The 18,103-nt window shown below is 39.3% G+C and overlaps 1 protein-coding gene across 1 annotated transcript in view; it reads right to left on the reverse strand.

Annotated features, from left to right (window-relative positions):
* Positions 1 to 535: 535 nt before the first annotated feature.
* The window catches only part of htr4 (5-hydroxytryptamine receptor 4), a 306,239-nt gene continuing 288,671 nt past the window's right edge, over positions 536 to 18,103 (reverse strand). The window contains exon 7 of the mRNA XM_041797980.1: positions 536 to 841. Coding sequence (XP_041653914.1) covers positions 754 to 841 — 88 coding nt within the window. The 3' untranslated portion in view covers positions 536 to 753. The remainder of the gene's footprint in view (positions 842 to 18,103) is intronic.

Genomic DNA, 18,103 nt, shown 5'->3' on the forward strand with positions numbered 1-18,103 from the left:
CTGTTTAGGTCAAGGATTTGATGGAGCCTGGAAACCACATTTTCCTTCCAGCTTAGTGAGGATTTTGCAAAGCTGTAAAGCTTTGACCTGTGACATGTACACTTCTTCAGCTTTGTGTCCAAAGTGGAAAAAATGTGATGTTGAAAGTTTGATGTTTCCTAAAATAAATAGTTCTCAACTCTGCCTCTTTTCCAGAATATAACACTTCTATTTGACAACATATTTTAACTTTTTTACAGGGAACAACTTCTTAAAATCTATCCATCTTTCTGATTTGGAAAACAACAAGGTGAATCATATGATGATCAGGAATAGGTCCTATGTATGCAAAATAGCTTTGGCAAAATAATTCACTTTAAAGACTCCCAGTCATGAATCACATCACGGACTGTGAAACTCTCTTACAAAGACCACATAAGCAGCTGGCTCTTGAGACAAATCAGACCTCGTAGAATCGCGTTCGAGCTCTGTTTCAGTTCAACCAGAACAGCTCAGTCCAACAGAACCATGACAGACACAACACTGGAAAGATCCGCTGGCTGAACATGTCCCTGCCACTCTTAAAGAGCACAGATTGAGTCACATTCCTCGTCTGGACCTCTAAGTTCTACTCCAGCTCTGGTTTTAGGAGCTCCGCTGGATTTGTAGCATCTGGGATGGGTTTCAGCTCCAGCTGTGTGGTTTTCCGTCGACTCGATGGTCGTCGTGTTTGAGCTGAGGTCTTTGGAGATGTGACTGAGGAGTCGTTGTTGGTCACAAGCAGGACTCATGGGACTCTATGTCTGTGTGGAGAGTCTTCTTCTCCTGCTCCACATGGCTCCCATTTTGAAGGACAGAATACCTGAAAGAGAACAAAAGCATGGATGAGAGAGAAAATCATGAGTTACTGTAAGTCATATCAAAGAAATACTAAACATCATCTTCCTCCAGATAGTCACGCTGTTGACCACCACAGCTCAAACAGCATTGGCACCTTCAGCAGACACAGCCTATGTTAATGCAAGCTCCACAAAGCTACATCACATATGACACCCCGTATCAACCTACAACCAAACAGAACAGACTAACAGACATTAAGAGCCCATGCATTTAAGGTATTATCATGTGGACTTCTCTTTTTATCGGTGTGTCATCGAGTTAGGACAACAACACCACTGAGACATCCCAGTGCCACCCCCTCCATCCCCTCACTGCCCATAACATCCATACATCAACAAACCCAGTTACTCATAGTGCAAACATTACACAAGAGGAAAGAAAACAGAGGTAGGTGGAAAACTGAGACAAGAAAAAAAGAGCAAAGGTGAGACGCCTGTTCATTCATAAGCTCAAACCTGCTTAGACTGCTGTGCTGTCAACAAATTAAGATTTTTTTTTGTACTATAGAAAAACAGTGATAGAAATGTAGAACTCTTGAAATATTTCACAAAGAACCATCAGAAAAGACTGAATATTTGGAACCCATTTAATAGACATTGTAAAGCATTTTTAGGATGGTACGTGCTCAATCAGTTGGATGGATGGATGGATGAATGGATGGATGGATAGATGGATGGAGGTTAATTGGAAGGAAGGATGGATGGATGTGTCGGCGGGTGGATGGATGGATAAATAGATGGATGTGTCAGTGGATGGATGGATGGATGAATGGAAGGATGGATAGATGGAGCTTAATTGGATGGATGGATGAATGGATGCATGGATGGATGGATGGATGGATGGATGGATAAATGGATGGATGGATGGATGGATGATGGATGGAAGGATGGATGGATGGATGCATGGATGGATGTATGATGGATGGATGGATGAATGGATGCATGGATGGATGGATGATGGATAAATGGATGGATGGATGGATGGATGATGGATGGATGGATGGATGGATGGATGATGGATGGAAGGATGGATGGATGGATGCATGGATGGATGTATGATGGATGGATGGATGAATGGATGCATGGATGGATGGATGATGGATAAATGGATGGATGGATGGATGATGGTTGGATGCATGGATGGATGATGGATAAATGGATGGATGGATGGAGCTTAATTGGATGTATGGATGGATGGATGGATGGATGGATGGATGGATGGATGGATGGATGAATGCATGGAAGGATGTATGATGGATGGATGGATGAATGGATGCATGGATGGATGGATGATGGATGGATGGATGATGGATGGAAGGATGGATGGAAGGATGGATGGAAGGATGGATGGAAGGATGGATGGATGGATGATGGTTGGATGCATGGATGGATGATGGATAAATGGATGGATGGATGGAGCTTAATTGGATGTATGGATGGATGGATGGATGGATGGATGGATGGATGGATGGATGGATGGGTGGGTGGGTGGATGGATGGATGGATGGATGGATGGATGGATAGGTGGATGGATGGATGAATGATGGATAGGTGGATGGATGGATGGGCTGGGTGGGTAGATGGATGGATGGATGGATGTGTAAAAATTAAAGCTGACTCAGGTTTTTTTGGATTTTACTTACATCCAATCACAGGCAATCTCTGAGATCGGCCCCTCTTTACTTCTCATACTACCTTTACTCTTAAACTAGCACTGCCAGTTTACAGCCACAGTGCACTAAGCAGACCTCACTGGTTGAATCCGTCTCATTGGTAAAGACTATTTTTAGTAGACTATTGCTCCACATAAGGAACCAGCTACCAAATGCAATCCTAAAGCTCCCATGCCATTAAAACAGACTTTAACTGAGCTGTGGGCCTTCAGTGATACAGCACAGTTGGAACAACAGTTGGTACTTCATCTATGTCTTAAAAAGTTTTCCAAACCACACCGGCCTCAGCTGACATTAAGCAGACTAAACTGCAGCAGTAGAGTAAACTGATGTTCTTAGTTTACCCACATTAAAGTCATTAAAATCAGTTCCAGACTCAGTTCTTTACACTGTCCAACATCTCACACTACAACAACCTTTGTAAAAGGATAATACATCTAGTGAATGCCTCCTGATATTATCCTGATGGAAAGTGAGTCATTTCTTAACGTGGTCTTATCCCTGCTTACTGGAAAGGTGATCACACAGTCAGGGTTAGAGGAGGGTGACAGAGAGGAGCTGTCAGAGCTGGCCGCAGGCTGACTTTGTTACAGGATGTTACAGGAATGGGAAAGCATGAAAGTGAAAAAACACACAGGGAGAAAGAGATGGTTTTGCACATCATTGCACTCAAATTCAAGATTAACAGAAGTCTAGCTAATGTTTTATGATCTGATAAACTCTTAAAGTGTAGATGGAAAATCATTATCTCCATTGTATGGTTTTTATGATACATAGTGACTAATTTCTGTTTACCAATCAACCATTTCAAGACCAGATGTCATCAAAATGAACAACTGAGACAAGCACTGTCCCCATAGCATGATGTCCTGTTATAGAAAGAGATTTCACATCTTATGTCTGCATATTAGAGTCATCTAAGCAAAAAGATGAGAAAGAGGAAAAGTTTAGTGAGAATATAAGAGGCTTTTTAAAGCCTTCATCAGCACATCTCAGCACATCCATCAGAATCAAACGCGGGCTCATATATCATCATCCCCAATTAAACTGTGATGAAAAGTGTAATCATTGCCCTGATGGTTCAGTATGAAATGAATGAGCTGCTAAATTGGTGCTGAAGGAAGGTGGATGGGTGGACAGAGAGCATACAAAGTGCAGAAGTTTTACACAAGGGTCTAGAGCAGTGGTTCCCAACCCTTTGTCCATAGAGTATCGTTACTTGTAAAACATAATCACCCATAAATTGCTGTCAAAACTAAACTTTTTTATAAAGTTCAATTCTGATGTTCTCAAATTATTTTATAGTGATGTATTCTCGTTCCATGTTTTGCTTTTCTGCTGTAGAGCACTTTGGTACCCTTGTTGTTTTAAGTGTGCCATATCAATAAAGTTGAATTGAATTGAACTGCATTTAAACTTTGTAAACTTTATTGGAAATATCCCAACAGAAAGGCCTGAACACTGGCACAGCATCACATAGGAATGCTGTGTAAGTGTCTAATTCTCTGATCTGTGAATATCAGGCTCCCCTTGTAAATACATTTTGCCATTTCATGAAAAATAATAGCTCATATTATGGCAGTAACATGCCTCAAAAAGTAGGCACAGGTCAATTAAAGTCTGGTTAAGTAAGTAGTCCTGATAAAAAAATAAACAGCTGGAAGAGCATTTTGCAATTCATTGGGTTAATATGCAACAGGTCAGTAACATGACTGGGTATAAAAGGAGCATTTTACAGAGGCAGAGTATATCGAAAGTAAAGATGGGCAAACATTCAACTATCTGCAAAAAACTGCATCTAAAACTCATAGAACAATTTCAGAAAAACAGTCCTAAACATAAAATTGCGAAGACTTTGAATATCCAACCACTGACAGTCCATAATATTACTGATAAATTTAGAGAATCTGGAGAAATCTCATGTGCATGTGCCAAGGCTGGAGGTCAATGTTGGATGCTCCTGATCTTCAGAACCTCAGGTAGCACTACATCTACAACAGGCATGAGTCTGTTCTGGAAATCACTGCATGCGCTCAGGAACACTTCCAGAAATCAGTGTTGGCCATGCCAACACAAATGACTGTTAAAGCTAGATTATGCAAAGAAGAAGTCATATTTGAACAAGATACAGAAACTCCACTGACATCCATTGGCCAAAGCCCATTTAAAATGGAACAATGGAAAACGGTTCTGTGGTCAGATGAATAGAAATTTTAGATTCTTTTCAGAAACCACTGATGCTGTGTCCTGTGGCCAAAGGAGGAGAGGGGCCATCCAGCTTGTTCTCCTGGCTCAGTTCTAAAGCCTCCATCTCTGCTGGTATGGGGCTGCATTAGTGCCTGTGGCGTGGGCAGCATCTGGAAAGGCACTATCAGTGCTGAAAAGCAGATTTAGAGCAACATATACTCCCGTCCAGACAACATCTATTTCAGGGAAGGCCTTGCATATTTCCATAAGACAATGCTAAACCACATACCACACCCATCACAACAGCACGGCTCCACAGTAGAAGAGTCCATGTGCTGAACTGGCCTACCTACAGTCCAGACCTTTTACCATTTGACATCATAAAACACAGAATCAAACCAGGAGTAAGGGCAGCTAGAATCCTATATTAGACAATAACGGGGCAACATTCCTCACCCAAAACACCAGCAGCTTGTCTCCTAACTTCCCAGATGTTTACAGAGAGGTACAACTGCATCCAAGCAGAGATCGTCCCTGTGCACAAAAAACCAACTGTGGTTGAAAAGGCCTTCTTCTGGCTCCACAGACTTTTTGTAGAATTCATTCAGAGACAAGAAGATGTGGGGAGACATCCTCTAAGTATCTAAGAATACTTGTTGAATTTGTGTTTTCTTGGTAATTATTTTTTCCCATTTTGTGACTTATTTATAGATATTTTCAGAGAAATGCATAATAATAATAATCTGACACACCGGATGGATTTGTTTCACTCATCCATCTGGTAAACCTCTCATAGACAGTGTTTGGGAAAGGGCAGAGCCTTTGAAAAAAACTCAGAGGGTGATCCATGGCAACTGTAGACATGTCAGTACACGACTTTAGTCGTTTTTGAAAAGAAAACAACTCAGTGCTTTTTTTTGTTTTCTTTTAACTAAGTAATGTTGTCAAATTCTGATAAAACGTACAGTTAAGAAGCATCCATGCTAATGTCTTCCTCCACAACTGCACCAGCCTCTTGCTGCTACTTGTTTACGTCATGACTCTGCTGCCCCTAAAGTACTGCCCCTCAATGCTGATTGGTCCTGTCACTTTCTAACCGGGCCCAAACGGTTCAGATGGGAGCTTTGCAAGATGGATTCGCCAGTGAAAAACAAGAAATTGGGGTGTATCCATCTGCTTTGCAAGGTTAGACTTTTGTTAGAAGACGAGGGGATGCTACACAATGGTAAACATGGCCCTGTCTTTACTTTTTTGAGATGGGTTGCTGACATTAAATTTTGCATGAAATGTTAAAATGTCTCACTTTCAACATCTGATACGCTGTTCATGTTCTGTTGTGAAATAAATATGGGTTCATGAGATTTATGAATCATGGCATTCTGTTTTATTTACATATTACACAGTGCCCCAACTTTTTTGGAACTGGGTTCGTAGTGAGCAGTGATAATGGCTGACTGTTGAGCATGTATTATATAGCTGACTCTCCAGGCTGGTGTCTTCCTACTATGTCATGTGACGCGCAGAATGTTCGTCCAGTCATCTTTTTTAAAAGGTTCTGCATTTCCCAAACAACCGCATAAATTTGAAACAAAGTTTATCTAACGTGAGGTGAAATCTGGCAAGTTAAAAATAAGTAACTCCACATTTGTCAGTTTTTTCTTAGATTAATTATGGATGAGGTTTTTCCTTGATGAGGACAGACACATCTTTATCTTGTTCAGGGAAATAAACCATTTAAATCACATTTTCAACTCTCATACAGCTGAATTTCTGTCCAGACAGTGATAGTACGAAAATGGATTAAAAAACAGGCTGTAACACCACAGAGAAATAACCAAAGTGGCCTAATTATCAGTTTAGTCTTCATGATAAGGTAATTGATCCACAAAGCCAATTCTAAAGTGACAAAAACATACACTGTAATTTCCTCTGATAGGAAATTAATGAAGCAAAACACAGTAATTATCTGTTTTCTGATTTATGCCACTCTAATGTGTTCAAGAAAGCAATTACTCAGGCATCTTTTTGTGCCAAAGGAGCGTTTAGCGGCACAAAAGATGAGCATGACGCACACAGACTCATCGCTTCGTGTCTAATATGTGACAGTAATTGGTTCAGACAAACAATCCTGCAGAAACAAATATTAATATGACATTACTGAACAACACGGCCCTCGTCAAGGAGCGTATTCGTTAAAGTGAATCGTCAGAGAAGCTCATCTGGCACTTTTAATGAGTCTCACTTGTAAACACACTGGAGGCTTTGCTGCATTTAAATGAGAAGAATCAAAGTGTGTGGTGCACATGCAGGACTTCCCGTATGCTTCATGTGTTTTTATCAGTGTGCAGATGTTCCAGGTCTCACTGCGGGTGAAAACCATTACGAGCTGTTTACACAAACACCCTGACCAAAGACACTTCCTGCTGCCAAACTGGCCGTGAAATTTACCGACCCGACAGACGAGAACATTAGAGCTTTTCAAAAAGAAACAGGCTGCAGATTCTCGCCGGAGCAGAACCCAAAAATTGCTGCCACATTGCAGCTTTAGGCCCTTAGCTGGTCTCTCCATGGTGTCGGTGTCACTGCTTACACTCTCTGGTTAAAACCGAGATGCAAAAGAGGCTGAAAGGGGTGTTATTAATGACTTTTTCATTGATCTCTAATAAGTTGAGCTCTGTAACATACTTGATTTGATGTCATGTAAGTCTATATCAGGTACGAGCTCATTAAATGACTACATGCAGAGACTGAGGCCCTTTACTCTCAGTGAACACTGTCAGAGTGCTGCTGCATTAATCTTCATCGGTTGGAAATTAGCCCCACATGCCTGAGAGCTTTCTGCTTCTCAACACTCAAATGAGTCTAAATCATGTTATAAATGATGCAGAAATCAGTACAGCAGCGTTAAAGTGAAATAAACTGGATTTTTAGTACCAACATTACACTTAAATATGGAGATATGCAATAAAATAGCACCAACATTAAAAACAATCTGAGGTTTATTGCTTTATCTCTTCTTTTTGGAGAGAAAATTAAAGTGAAATGAGGAGTGAAACAAACATTTTCTTCTCACACCTTTAAAAAATGAAAAAAACAAAAAACAAAAAACAAAATCAAAAAAACTACATGTTTAAATGTAACGCATGAATCCCAATGATAACAAGCTGTTATTAAGAATACACAGAAGCTCTGTTCATTATGTGAAGGGCTCTTTAAATCTTTCTAATCAAATGTACATTGTATATATATATATATATATATATATATATATATATATATATATATCTAGGACACATAACAAAATGCTTCAAGGTAAAACTGTGAATATCACACTGTGTGAGCAGTTCAGACAAGGTGGTGAAACACTGCATGATCATTTTTAACACACACTAATGATGCAGATATGCATCAAGAATCTACATATACACCTCAGTGTAAGATAGCCACAACCCTGGGCACTAATAGGAGTGCAAGGTCATTTTCTATTTTGAGCAGTTGGTGTGAAAAACACCGGCACCATGCTGCTTTGTATCAGGCGTATGATGGGGCCTTTATGTTTATCACCAGCTCCAGCAGAACAAGCTGAATATCAATTTCCACTCTAACATTGTTAGATAGCTGCTTAAAGACTGTTCTACTATGCAATACAATGCAATATGACAAATTAACAAGCCTGGAAATTTATATTATTGTGAGCTGCAAGGATTAAAAAGAAGTCCTGTGGTCCTTATAACATTAAAGTAAAGGAGATAAAACTCCAACACTTGCCTGAATATTTTACATCCAGAAACCCTGACTCTTAGGAGAAAAGATAAAGGATTTACTGATGTACCCTTTAGTGATGTTGATCTGCAGAAATCTTACAGAAAACTTCTAACTGCCCCCGCGTTCCTCTGAACATTTGGATCGGATGAACATTTGGAGCCGTACATGTGGTCGCACACATTCTGTGTTTATGTGCGGTTTTGTTTGTACACAGCGGAGCCACTAGCCTAACTGGCAGAGCGGGATGCAGGATGGAGGTTTGTTTAATGAGGCCAGAGGAGAGAGAGGGACAGAAGGGCCGGATTACAAGCAGACTAAACACTTCTGCACATTTTGGGCAGCAATGTGGCAAACATTCACCTCGATGAAAAGCTGCTCAGCAGGATTTCAAATGTGCAAATAATCTGATGTTCCCGTAAAGGAAAGGGACAGGAAGAGAACATTTCACAATCAACATCATCATGATGCATGTCCAAAAACACTGAATTATGTATAAGTCACACCTGCAGGGCTGAGAGATTTCAGAACAGAGTTTTTGCTTTCTGGGATGATTTACTGTGAAACTGAAAGAACTGTTGATAAGACATTAAGTTTGACCAATGCTTTGCTGCCCACATATCCAAATGCACTAGAGTAGTAGTTTTCAACCTTGGGGTCGGGACCCCATTTGGGGTCACGAGACACTGAGAGGGGGTCACCAGATGCCTCAGAAAAACTACGAATATTCTTTTAAATTACACTGCTGCAGCTTGAAACCAGTTTTACCAAATGTTAACCATTTTTCATTAATTTTTAACACAAATTTTAGCACATTTTTACCAATTAAAACCCATATTTGTCTGTTTTATACCATTTCCACCATTTTTTTCTCCCTATTTTTGTCACTTCTAAACCAATTCATGCCACTTTCTGCCTATTGTTGCCTCTGTTGAACCATTATTGCCTCTATCAAACACTTTTTACGCCCTTTTTGCCCATTTTAACCAGTTATCCCATTTTTCCCAGTTTATATCATTTTTTCATCCCAGTCCACCTAATTTCCACCTATTTTTTGCACTTTAAAACCATTTCATCCACTTTTTAAATGTAAATGTAAATGTACTTTATTTATATAGCCCTTTATTTATATAGTGCTTTACAAAAAACAAAGAAAAAACAAACAAACAAACAAACAAAAATCAATAGTATTAAAAGGACAGCAAAAGACAAATCCATAAAACAAAAGTAAAAATAACAAAAAAAAAAAAAAAAAAAAAAAAAAAAAAAAAAAAAAAAAAAAAAAAAAAAAAAAAAAAAAGACTCACAGCACTGCTAGGTATAAAAAGCCATCCTGAATAAATAAGTCTTTAGTTTTGATTTGAAGACGCTCAAATCAGAGATAACACGCATATCAGGGGGGAGATTGTTCCAGAGCCTGGGAGCAACAACTGAAAAAGCTCGGTCACCCCAGTGTTTGTATTTAGACCTGGGCACTTCCAGCAAAAGTTGGTTGGATGACCTCAAGGCCCGGCCATGATCCTGAAGTGTTACAATCTCAGATAAATAGGACGGAGCCAGGGCATTCAGAGCTTTAAAAACAAACATTAAAAAGTTTAAAATCCCCTTTACCACTTTTTGTGCGCGTTGTTGCCAATTTAATCCATTTTGGGTTATATTTTGCCAATTTTAACCAATTTACGTTCTTTAAAAATCCAATTTCAACACCTTTTCCACAACTTTTTTTGAAATTATTACCTTATTTAAGCAATTCTTACCATTTTAAATAGGTTTTAACAAAAGTTATTTTCATTTTTAGATTGCTATTTACTACACAAATGAGTCGATATGATATAATATAAGAGTGGTTATTATTCAGGTCAAATATAAAGTTGGTTTTCACAGCTTTACTTCACATGGTTTTGCTGACCTCCATGGACCTCAAGTTTGGCTGGGTCCCAGAAACTCCCCCCCTTTATCGCTCCTTATGGACGGCCTTGTCTGCACACGACTATTCTTGAATGTTCATGGCTGTGCCCAACCACCTTCAGGTACAGTGGGGGTCCCTGGTCTCTGGCACCTTTATTCTGGGGGTCACGGGCTGAAAAGGTTGAGAACCCCATGCACTAGAGGAGGCAGTGTGGCTCTTAAAACTGTGAAATATAACTAAGGAGAAAATTACAAGACTTATTAGAAGGCAGTGTCTATCAGAATAAACTGGAGTTTCTTTTAAAAAAGTAATGGAGGTTCATTGCTCTGATTGGTTGTAGAAGTTGTAGTCTCTTGGATCTGAGCTTGTTGATACCCTTAAAAAAAGAAAATGAACTGAGCGGTTGAAGTGAATTAGTCTGACAGTGTCAGACAGGTGTATTACAGCATTGCATTAACCTGAGAGCTCACCTCTGCAAACAAACACTCCTCTGATAGGGAGGAGCTGTGTTCTTAAGTGAATAAAGAAGATTTGACTCAAAGATCTGACTAAAGCTTTCCAGAGGTTAATTCACAGGTTAATGCAGAGAACACGGACAGCTTGGAGATAAAGGTTTAGCAAACACAAGGTACATTTACAGCTCCAACCCTCCAGTGTCGAGAGAGAGAGAGTCAGTCCTTCAAAGGCTGGATAAAAATGAAAATACTGCAATGATTACCATTTAAAAAGCATGACAGACACCAGCCTTCACTTTATCAAGAGTATTGGCCTTAGTTGTCTCCCACCATTGTGTACATATATGTGACTTTTTTAATCATAAGGACTAAAAAAGTTTCAGTTTATTCTGACTAGAGCGATCAAACTCTGAAAGTTTTTATTATTGCAGTCCTTGTTTGTACTTGAACAGCTTCACTACCGTTTTCAGGGTTTGTTTGAGGTCTTGAATAAAAGCTGAAAGTCACGAGGGAAAGTGTCGTCCACTCATATCTACTGAATGTACTTTAAGGGTAAAATTAGTCAGAAACACCCATGCAGGAATTCCCAAATCAAACTGAACACTAGGTTTGGACCATTTCAAGCACAAGCACACACAAGCTGTCTTTAGAAATATAACACTGAAGTTTCTTCCCAACCTTTTAGATTGACTGTAGCTACTGGTACTGAGTAATACAGCACGATTTCTTCCCCATCTGTATTGTGAAGCAGAGAGCTGATGACTGTAGCTGGAAGGTATTAGCTTAATATCTCAACTGGACCAAAGCATGAAGCCTTGCTAGTTTAGGTGCAAAGTTTATTAAAGGGGACATATTATGGAAAAATCACTTTTTCAGCCTTTTCTAACAAAAATATGTGCCCCTGGCCTGTCTGCAATCCCCTTGAGCACCAGAAAACCCCCCCTCTCTTTCTCCAATTTCAGAAAAGGTGTGCTGAAACAAGCCGTTTTCAGAATTTTCCCTAATGATGTCATGTGGGGAGTTAGTCCCGCCCCCAGGTTTGGTTGGCCTTGCCCGCTTGGAAGAAAGTTCCGCCCCCCTCTCTTGATCTTCCTCACAGCTGGCAGCTGAGAGGAGGATCAGGAGAGCCATGTCGGTACCTGATCCGTCCCGGAAACCCGATTTGTACTGCGCATGTGCAAACATGCGTCTACATCCGCTCGGCAGCCTATCGAAGCATTTTACAGCTGTTACTGATCGTGCTGTTGCTCAGCAGTGGACTTCACAGGCATGTTTCGGGGACCTCTTAAGCCAATATAAACTTGTCTTAAAAGGATAAAATATGTGACCTTTAAAAAAAAAAGAATAGAAAATAACCTGGTTTTATGAGGAAAAGACTAGGTGTTTTCAAATTGCATCTTTATGGAGGAAATCCTGGTTTTGACTGAAAATTAGGCTGGTTTTAAAGAAGAACCTGTATGTCAACTGACCAACAAAACCTCCAAACAAATAAACTAACAGGGCTACATCACGTGGTATTTGATACGATTGCAGCTAGAAAGGATAAAGTGATGCCTTGAAGAGTTGGTGTACAGCTTCTTTTTTACAAATAATCTTCAAATACACAAAAATATCCAAGCTAATTCGAGGTTTCTGAAATTGATTTGCTACAATAAAGCTATTAATGATCTAATGCAATAAAAGGTTTTTAAAAAAAGAGCAAGAAAGAGAGAGAAGAAGAGAATGTTCCAAAGATGCCATGCTTGGTGTGCTGGGTGTGTTTGAAGGAGCATAATACCTCCATTTTTGTTCAATGGTTAAGTCCTGAATTCATCTTTTGCACCAATGAAGGGAAAAATGTATATTTGAGCATCTTTGTCACCCATTTTCTCCTCAAGTGATCCAATCTTGCACTTGAGGAAGATTGGCCATCGACACCCCATCAAAGGTCTCTCACCCTCTCTCCAAACTCTCTCTCTTTCTCTCCATTGCCTCTTCCTCTGATGATCCCACTTAGACTCTTTTCTGCCTGAAGTACAGTAATTGATCATCACCATCAGGAGTCTCTGAGCTATTTCTTTCTCCCTTTATGTGCTGTTGCTCCAAGTTACCACCAACAAAGACAACAAGGAGCTGGCATCAGCTCCCAACCCAGTGTGATGCTAATGAATGGAGAGGGAAGAGAAAGTGCTGCGGGTATGTGGAGCATGATGAATATGAGATGAAGACTATAGACGGTGATCTGAATAGAAGAGATTATGCAGTGTTGAGTTTACTAGGGTGAAAGGAAGAAGAGAATTTTTCGCAAAATTATTCAAGTTAACTCCCAGGAGGAAAAATTGCTTTTAGCTTAGCAACACAAAATAAAATCTTTTTATTTTTATGTTTGTAAGAGAATCGAGACTTGCCAAGGATTTCCTAAAAGAACAGAAAACAAGCCTTCTGTATTTACACTTCTCCAACCTTGAGGGTAGATCTGTTTGCAACCCTAAGATCTAAAAATGTGCTCAGGTAAGCAAAAGCACCACAGGTGTGGACTGGAAATGAATTACAGTAGCTTAGTGTCATCACCTCAATTACAGAGACGGAGGAAGTTTGCTGTTAAAGGGCGGTCGAGGAGAGGAGGGAAGAAAGGGCAGAGAAAGAAGAAGAGATGGCGACAGAAAGCAAATTAAAACTAGAACTATTGCCTGCCTGTTGTACTGTATGTCTCCATGAGGTTAAACAGGAAAAATATCAGACAGGAAAAATACTTCTCGAAGCATTCTTAAGATGTTGCATTTACAAACAAAATCCAATGGGCTTAAACTCTGACATAAAAAAAATATCTAATCACTTTATCATTAAGTCAGAGTGGACATTTGTGCAAAGGTTGAAAAAAAACCTTTCAAATAATGCTTGAGAAAATGAATTCAAAAGCAGTGGATGAGCATGAAGCCTTTTATTATATTTGAGACTTTTATCAAAGATGCATCTGAGGATGTTTAGTCAAACAAAGGAAGAACTCAAGGCCCAATGACTTTGACCTTTGACATAAAAATCCACCTAGTTTATCATAAAGTCAGAGTGGACATTTGTGCAAAGGTTGAAGAAAATCCTTCAAAGTGTTCCCGAGATATTGGGTCCACAAGTAGGAAATTAAAATAAAACACAATGACCCTGACCTTTGATCTGTGACCTCCAAAATGTGATGAGCTCATCCTTGAGTCAGAGTGGAAATCTGTGAAATGTTGAATTAAGGCCAACAAAGCATTCCGAGATGTTTTGATTACAAGAAATGAAGAACAGAACCCCAAAAGACCCTGACCTTTGACCTATGACTTTAGAAAAATACTCATGCTTGAGTCAGTGTGGACATAAAAAAACTCTTCAAAGCATTCTTGAGTGGTTGCTTTCATAAAGAAAGGGTGAACACGATGCCAAATGATATTGAACTTTGACCCGGAGAATCTACTCACTTTTTTAACAAGTCAGAATGGACATTTGTGCAAAGTTTGAAGAAATCAGTCTAAGTCACTGATCATCAACTGGAGGCCCGGGGGCCAAATCAGGCCCTCCAAAGCTTCCTTTCCGGCCAACACAAGGTCATTAAATTCAGAAAAGCAGGAAAGAAGATGTTGTGGTTTAAATAGTAGCTTTTGTCTTTAAATGTCTGCAGCTGTTACCACCCCACTAATTAATAGTGACATAGTTTTAGAATGACTAACATTTGTACTGTTTTTACAGAAATTCACTTGTTAGCCATTATCAGTAAATATTAACAAAATGTGTTAAAAATGGCAACAATAGCCAGACAAAGTGGTGAAAAGGGGTTGGAGAGTGGTAAAATTGGGTTAAAGTGGCAAAAATGGTGGAACAAAGTAATAAAAAGTGGCAAAAATTGATAAAGGAGGGATACAACAAGATAAGTGGTTTAAAGGAGTTAAATAGTGGCAACAATTGGGTTAAAGAGGCAACAAAAAAGCATAAGATGTATCAAAAATGTGTTAAAACTGGCAAAAATGGCCAGATAACGTAGTGAAAAGGGGTAAGAGAGTGGCAAAAATGGGTGATAAGTGTCCAAATGGGTTGTGGAGTGGCACAAAGGGACAATACCTGCAGGAAAAGTGAAGAAAATAGGTTAAAATGTGTCAAACCATTAGTATAAAAGGAAAAAGGGGCAAAAATAGACAAAAAGTGGCAAAAATGGATGAAGAAGGGATAAGACACGCAAGTAAAATGGTTTAAAGGAGTTAAAGAATTGTAAATATGAGGTGAAAGAGGCAAAAAGGGGGTAAAGTATCGAAAATGTGTTCAAAGTGGATAAATGGTGCAAAATTAGCCAATGGCAACGCAGTAAAAAGGCAGGAAAGTGGGTTAAAGAGTGATAAATATAGCAAAAGTATCAAAAATGGGTTAAAAGTGGCACAAAATGTTGCATAAATGGCAGCTTGAAGCAGTAAAGAAGTGTAAGAGTGAAACATGAGTTCATATTGGTGCTATATCATAATTGTTGAGGGCCCATTCTTTCCAGCCATTTCTGTGAGCATGTCTGTCTCCTTATACGGCATTATAGATAAGGATAGATCTCACTGGTAATGCCTAAAAATGTCCTGCGTTTGAAAGAAAATACATATACTAATAAAATGATACATTAATCAGAACAATACATTGACTTAATTTTTCTTTATTTGGAAATCCGGCCCCCAGAGACTCTGTCAAGACTAAATCTGGCCCTTGTGCAAATGTACTTGATGACCCCTGGTCCAAGTGATTTAAGGATACTGCATCCACCAAAAAAGAAAAAAAGAAAAAAAAAAAAAAAAGAAAAAAAAGGAAATTGGACAGTATGACATGGACGATGCACTTAGTTCATCCTTGTGTCAGAGAGGACATTTGTGCAAAGCTTGAAAAATATTCTCAGAAATGTATTGGAGATGTTGTGATTGCAAGAAGGCAATTAATGCAATGCCAAAAAACACTAACATCTGAACTATCTGTGATCAAGCCGATCCTCGAGCCAGAGGAGATTTTTTTATAAAGTTTGAAGAAAATCCTTCACCGCGTTTTTATGAAAGTTCATTTTGGGGTAATAAAAATGGAGGTCAATGACCTTGACATTTATCCTTGAAAATGCAATTTGTTCATCCTCGAATCAGAGTGGACATTCATGCAAAATGTGCAGCCAATCCTTTGAAATCAGCCTCAATGACAATGGCCTTTGACCTATGATCTCTTAAATCAAATCAGAGGATCCAAAAGTCAGAGTGGACACCCGTTCAGAGTTTTTTAAGAGGACTCTTAAAACAGTTTTTGATATGTTTTGTAGGCAAGGTCTGAACATGAAGCCTGGTGACCTTGACCTGCTATACAATATCTTAAGGTTCAGTCAAGGTTTCCACTTGGACGGTCGCATGGACACAAACTGGCATGTAACGGTAGCGTGGAAACATCTGGTGTGTTTATACCTAGCGCTGGCTTCCTCCTGGTTACAAACCAATATTCTCACAAAGGCTAGGGGGCAGTGTCTTCCAATATTCAGGTCATCAGCATGTCTAGACGTCTGGTGCATCCACATCTGTAAAACATTTTTGAGATAAGTGGGGATAGACGAAAATGGTCATAAAGGGGCATGCTAAGACATTGACGTCGCATTTGTGCAGACAACTCCGTGTGTCAAGCATAAAACAGCCCTTAGTCTTGTTGGTTCAACCTTGAGTCAGTGAGTGGATGTTTCACGCAAGGCTTAAAGAAGTCCTGAGCAATGGATTCAAATGAGACCCCATGATCTTGACCACTGATGTGCTTCTTTCAAACTCCATTCAGGTCATCATCCAGTCAGAGTGGATGTTTGAGCTAAATTTGAAGAAAATCCTCCAAAGTGTTCCTGAGATATTGCATTCACAAAAGTGGCCCTAACAGATGGATGGATGGACTGAGGGACTGGTGGACCTCTTACAAACTTAGTGGGTCAGGTCATAACTACCTCTGAAGGCATAATGAGGACTATTCAGGATGATTAAGAAAGTTTAGGAAGCTACAAAAGTCAGGATGTTGGCACCACTTTTTTGGGTTACCTAATAAAAATTAAACCAAAACTCAGCTAGAAGATCCCATATGAAAAGCCATACAAGGTGAAAATCAACTCAGAGTTAGACAATCAGTAACACCGCTGACTGCAGGTCTACTGAGGGAATCAAAGAGCTGCCCTTTCATGGGATTAAAACTTGCCGGATACTTTCTCTCTCTCCTTTTCGCTCAATGAGGCTGGTCTAAAAACATGTCAGACAGCATTAAAGGGAGCCCAGAGATCCTGGCCTGTGCCAGAGAAACCCAATCTGCACCAAGCTAACGGAAAAAGAAGTGAAATGCTGAAGGAATGCTACTGCAAAGATCTGTGTTGTTTCCACAGTGAGGAACAACAGGAACGTTTTCTACAAGGTCAGAAGAGAACAGGATGGAGGTTAGTGAGTTATTGATGTGAGCAAGACGTCTCAAATCTCAGATTAGGGAAAAAAAAGAGTTTAAGGCAAAAGTTAGCTACATCAAAACCAGACTAGCTGATTTTGTTTTGCTTTAGTGCTCAAAATTTTTCAAGTAACATTTCTTACACTGTCAGTAATGAAACGCATGCCATTACAATGTCAATGTGTTTGCTGTAAAAACCGTCAGAGCTAAATGGATGGTGATTGATTTATTTAAACTCACTAGTTATACCTTTATTAAGTAAGGATTTTGGTTTTTAGGCTAAAGGAGAGCAGACCAAACAAACATCATTGCTCCTTTCAATGGAGGACGTGCAATTCATATTTGATCAAGGAAAAGAGATTAAAGACAAACCAAAGCCTAATTAAACAGACTATCCTGTCTTCTCTTCCAGGTTTCTGAGACAAAATTAACAAGTTCAAAATTTTAAGAGCCATCCCAGTTTTTGCTCAGGAGGCTGCTGCAGTATTTCAGAGCTTTGACAAGCACTTTCATGAAGCAGCGGTTAGATAATTATATTATAAATGGTGAAAAAGAAATCGGGATTGTCTTTCACTAACACCTAGATCACAGCTAGATCACACAACTGGCCAACTTCAATGGTGAGGGGAAGAATAGCAACCAAGGATCTTTGGCTTTAGATAAACATGTTGTAATGAACGATTCAGACATAAAATTCTGTTTAAATTATGTAAAAGTTCTTATTTTTGGTTCATGATCAAGAGCACTGCAGCACATACTGTTCCTGTAAGCTTTAAATTTTGGAATATTTACAGTATATATAAGTAAAAAAAC

The sequence above is a fragment of the Cheilinus undulatus genome, linkage group 10 (genome assembly GCF_018320785.1).
Source record: "Cheilinus undulatus linkage group 10, ASM1832078v1, whole genome shotgun sequence".
Taxonomy (NCBI): domain Eukaryota; kingdom Metazoa; phylum Chordata; class Actinopteri; order Labriformes; family Labridae; genus Cheilinus; species Cheilinus undulatus.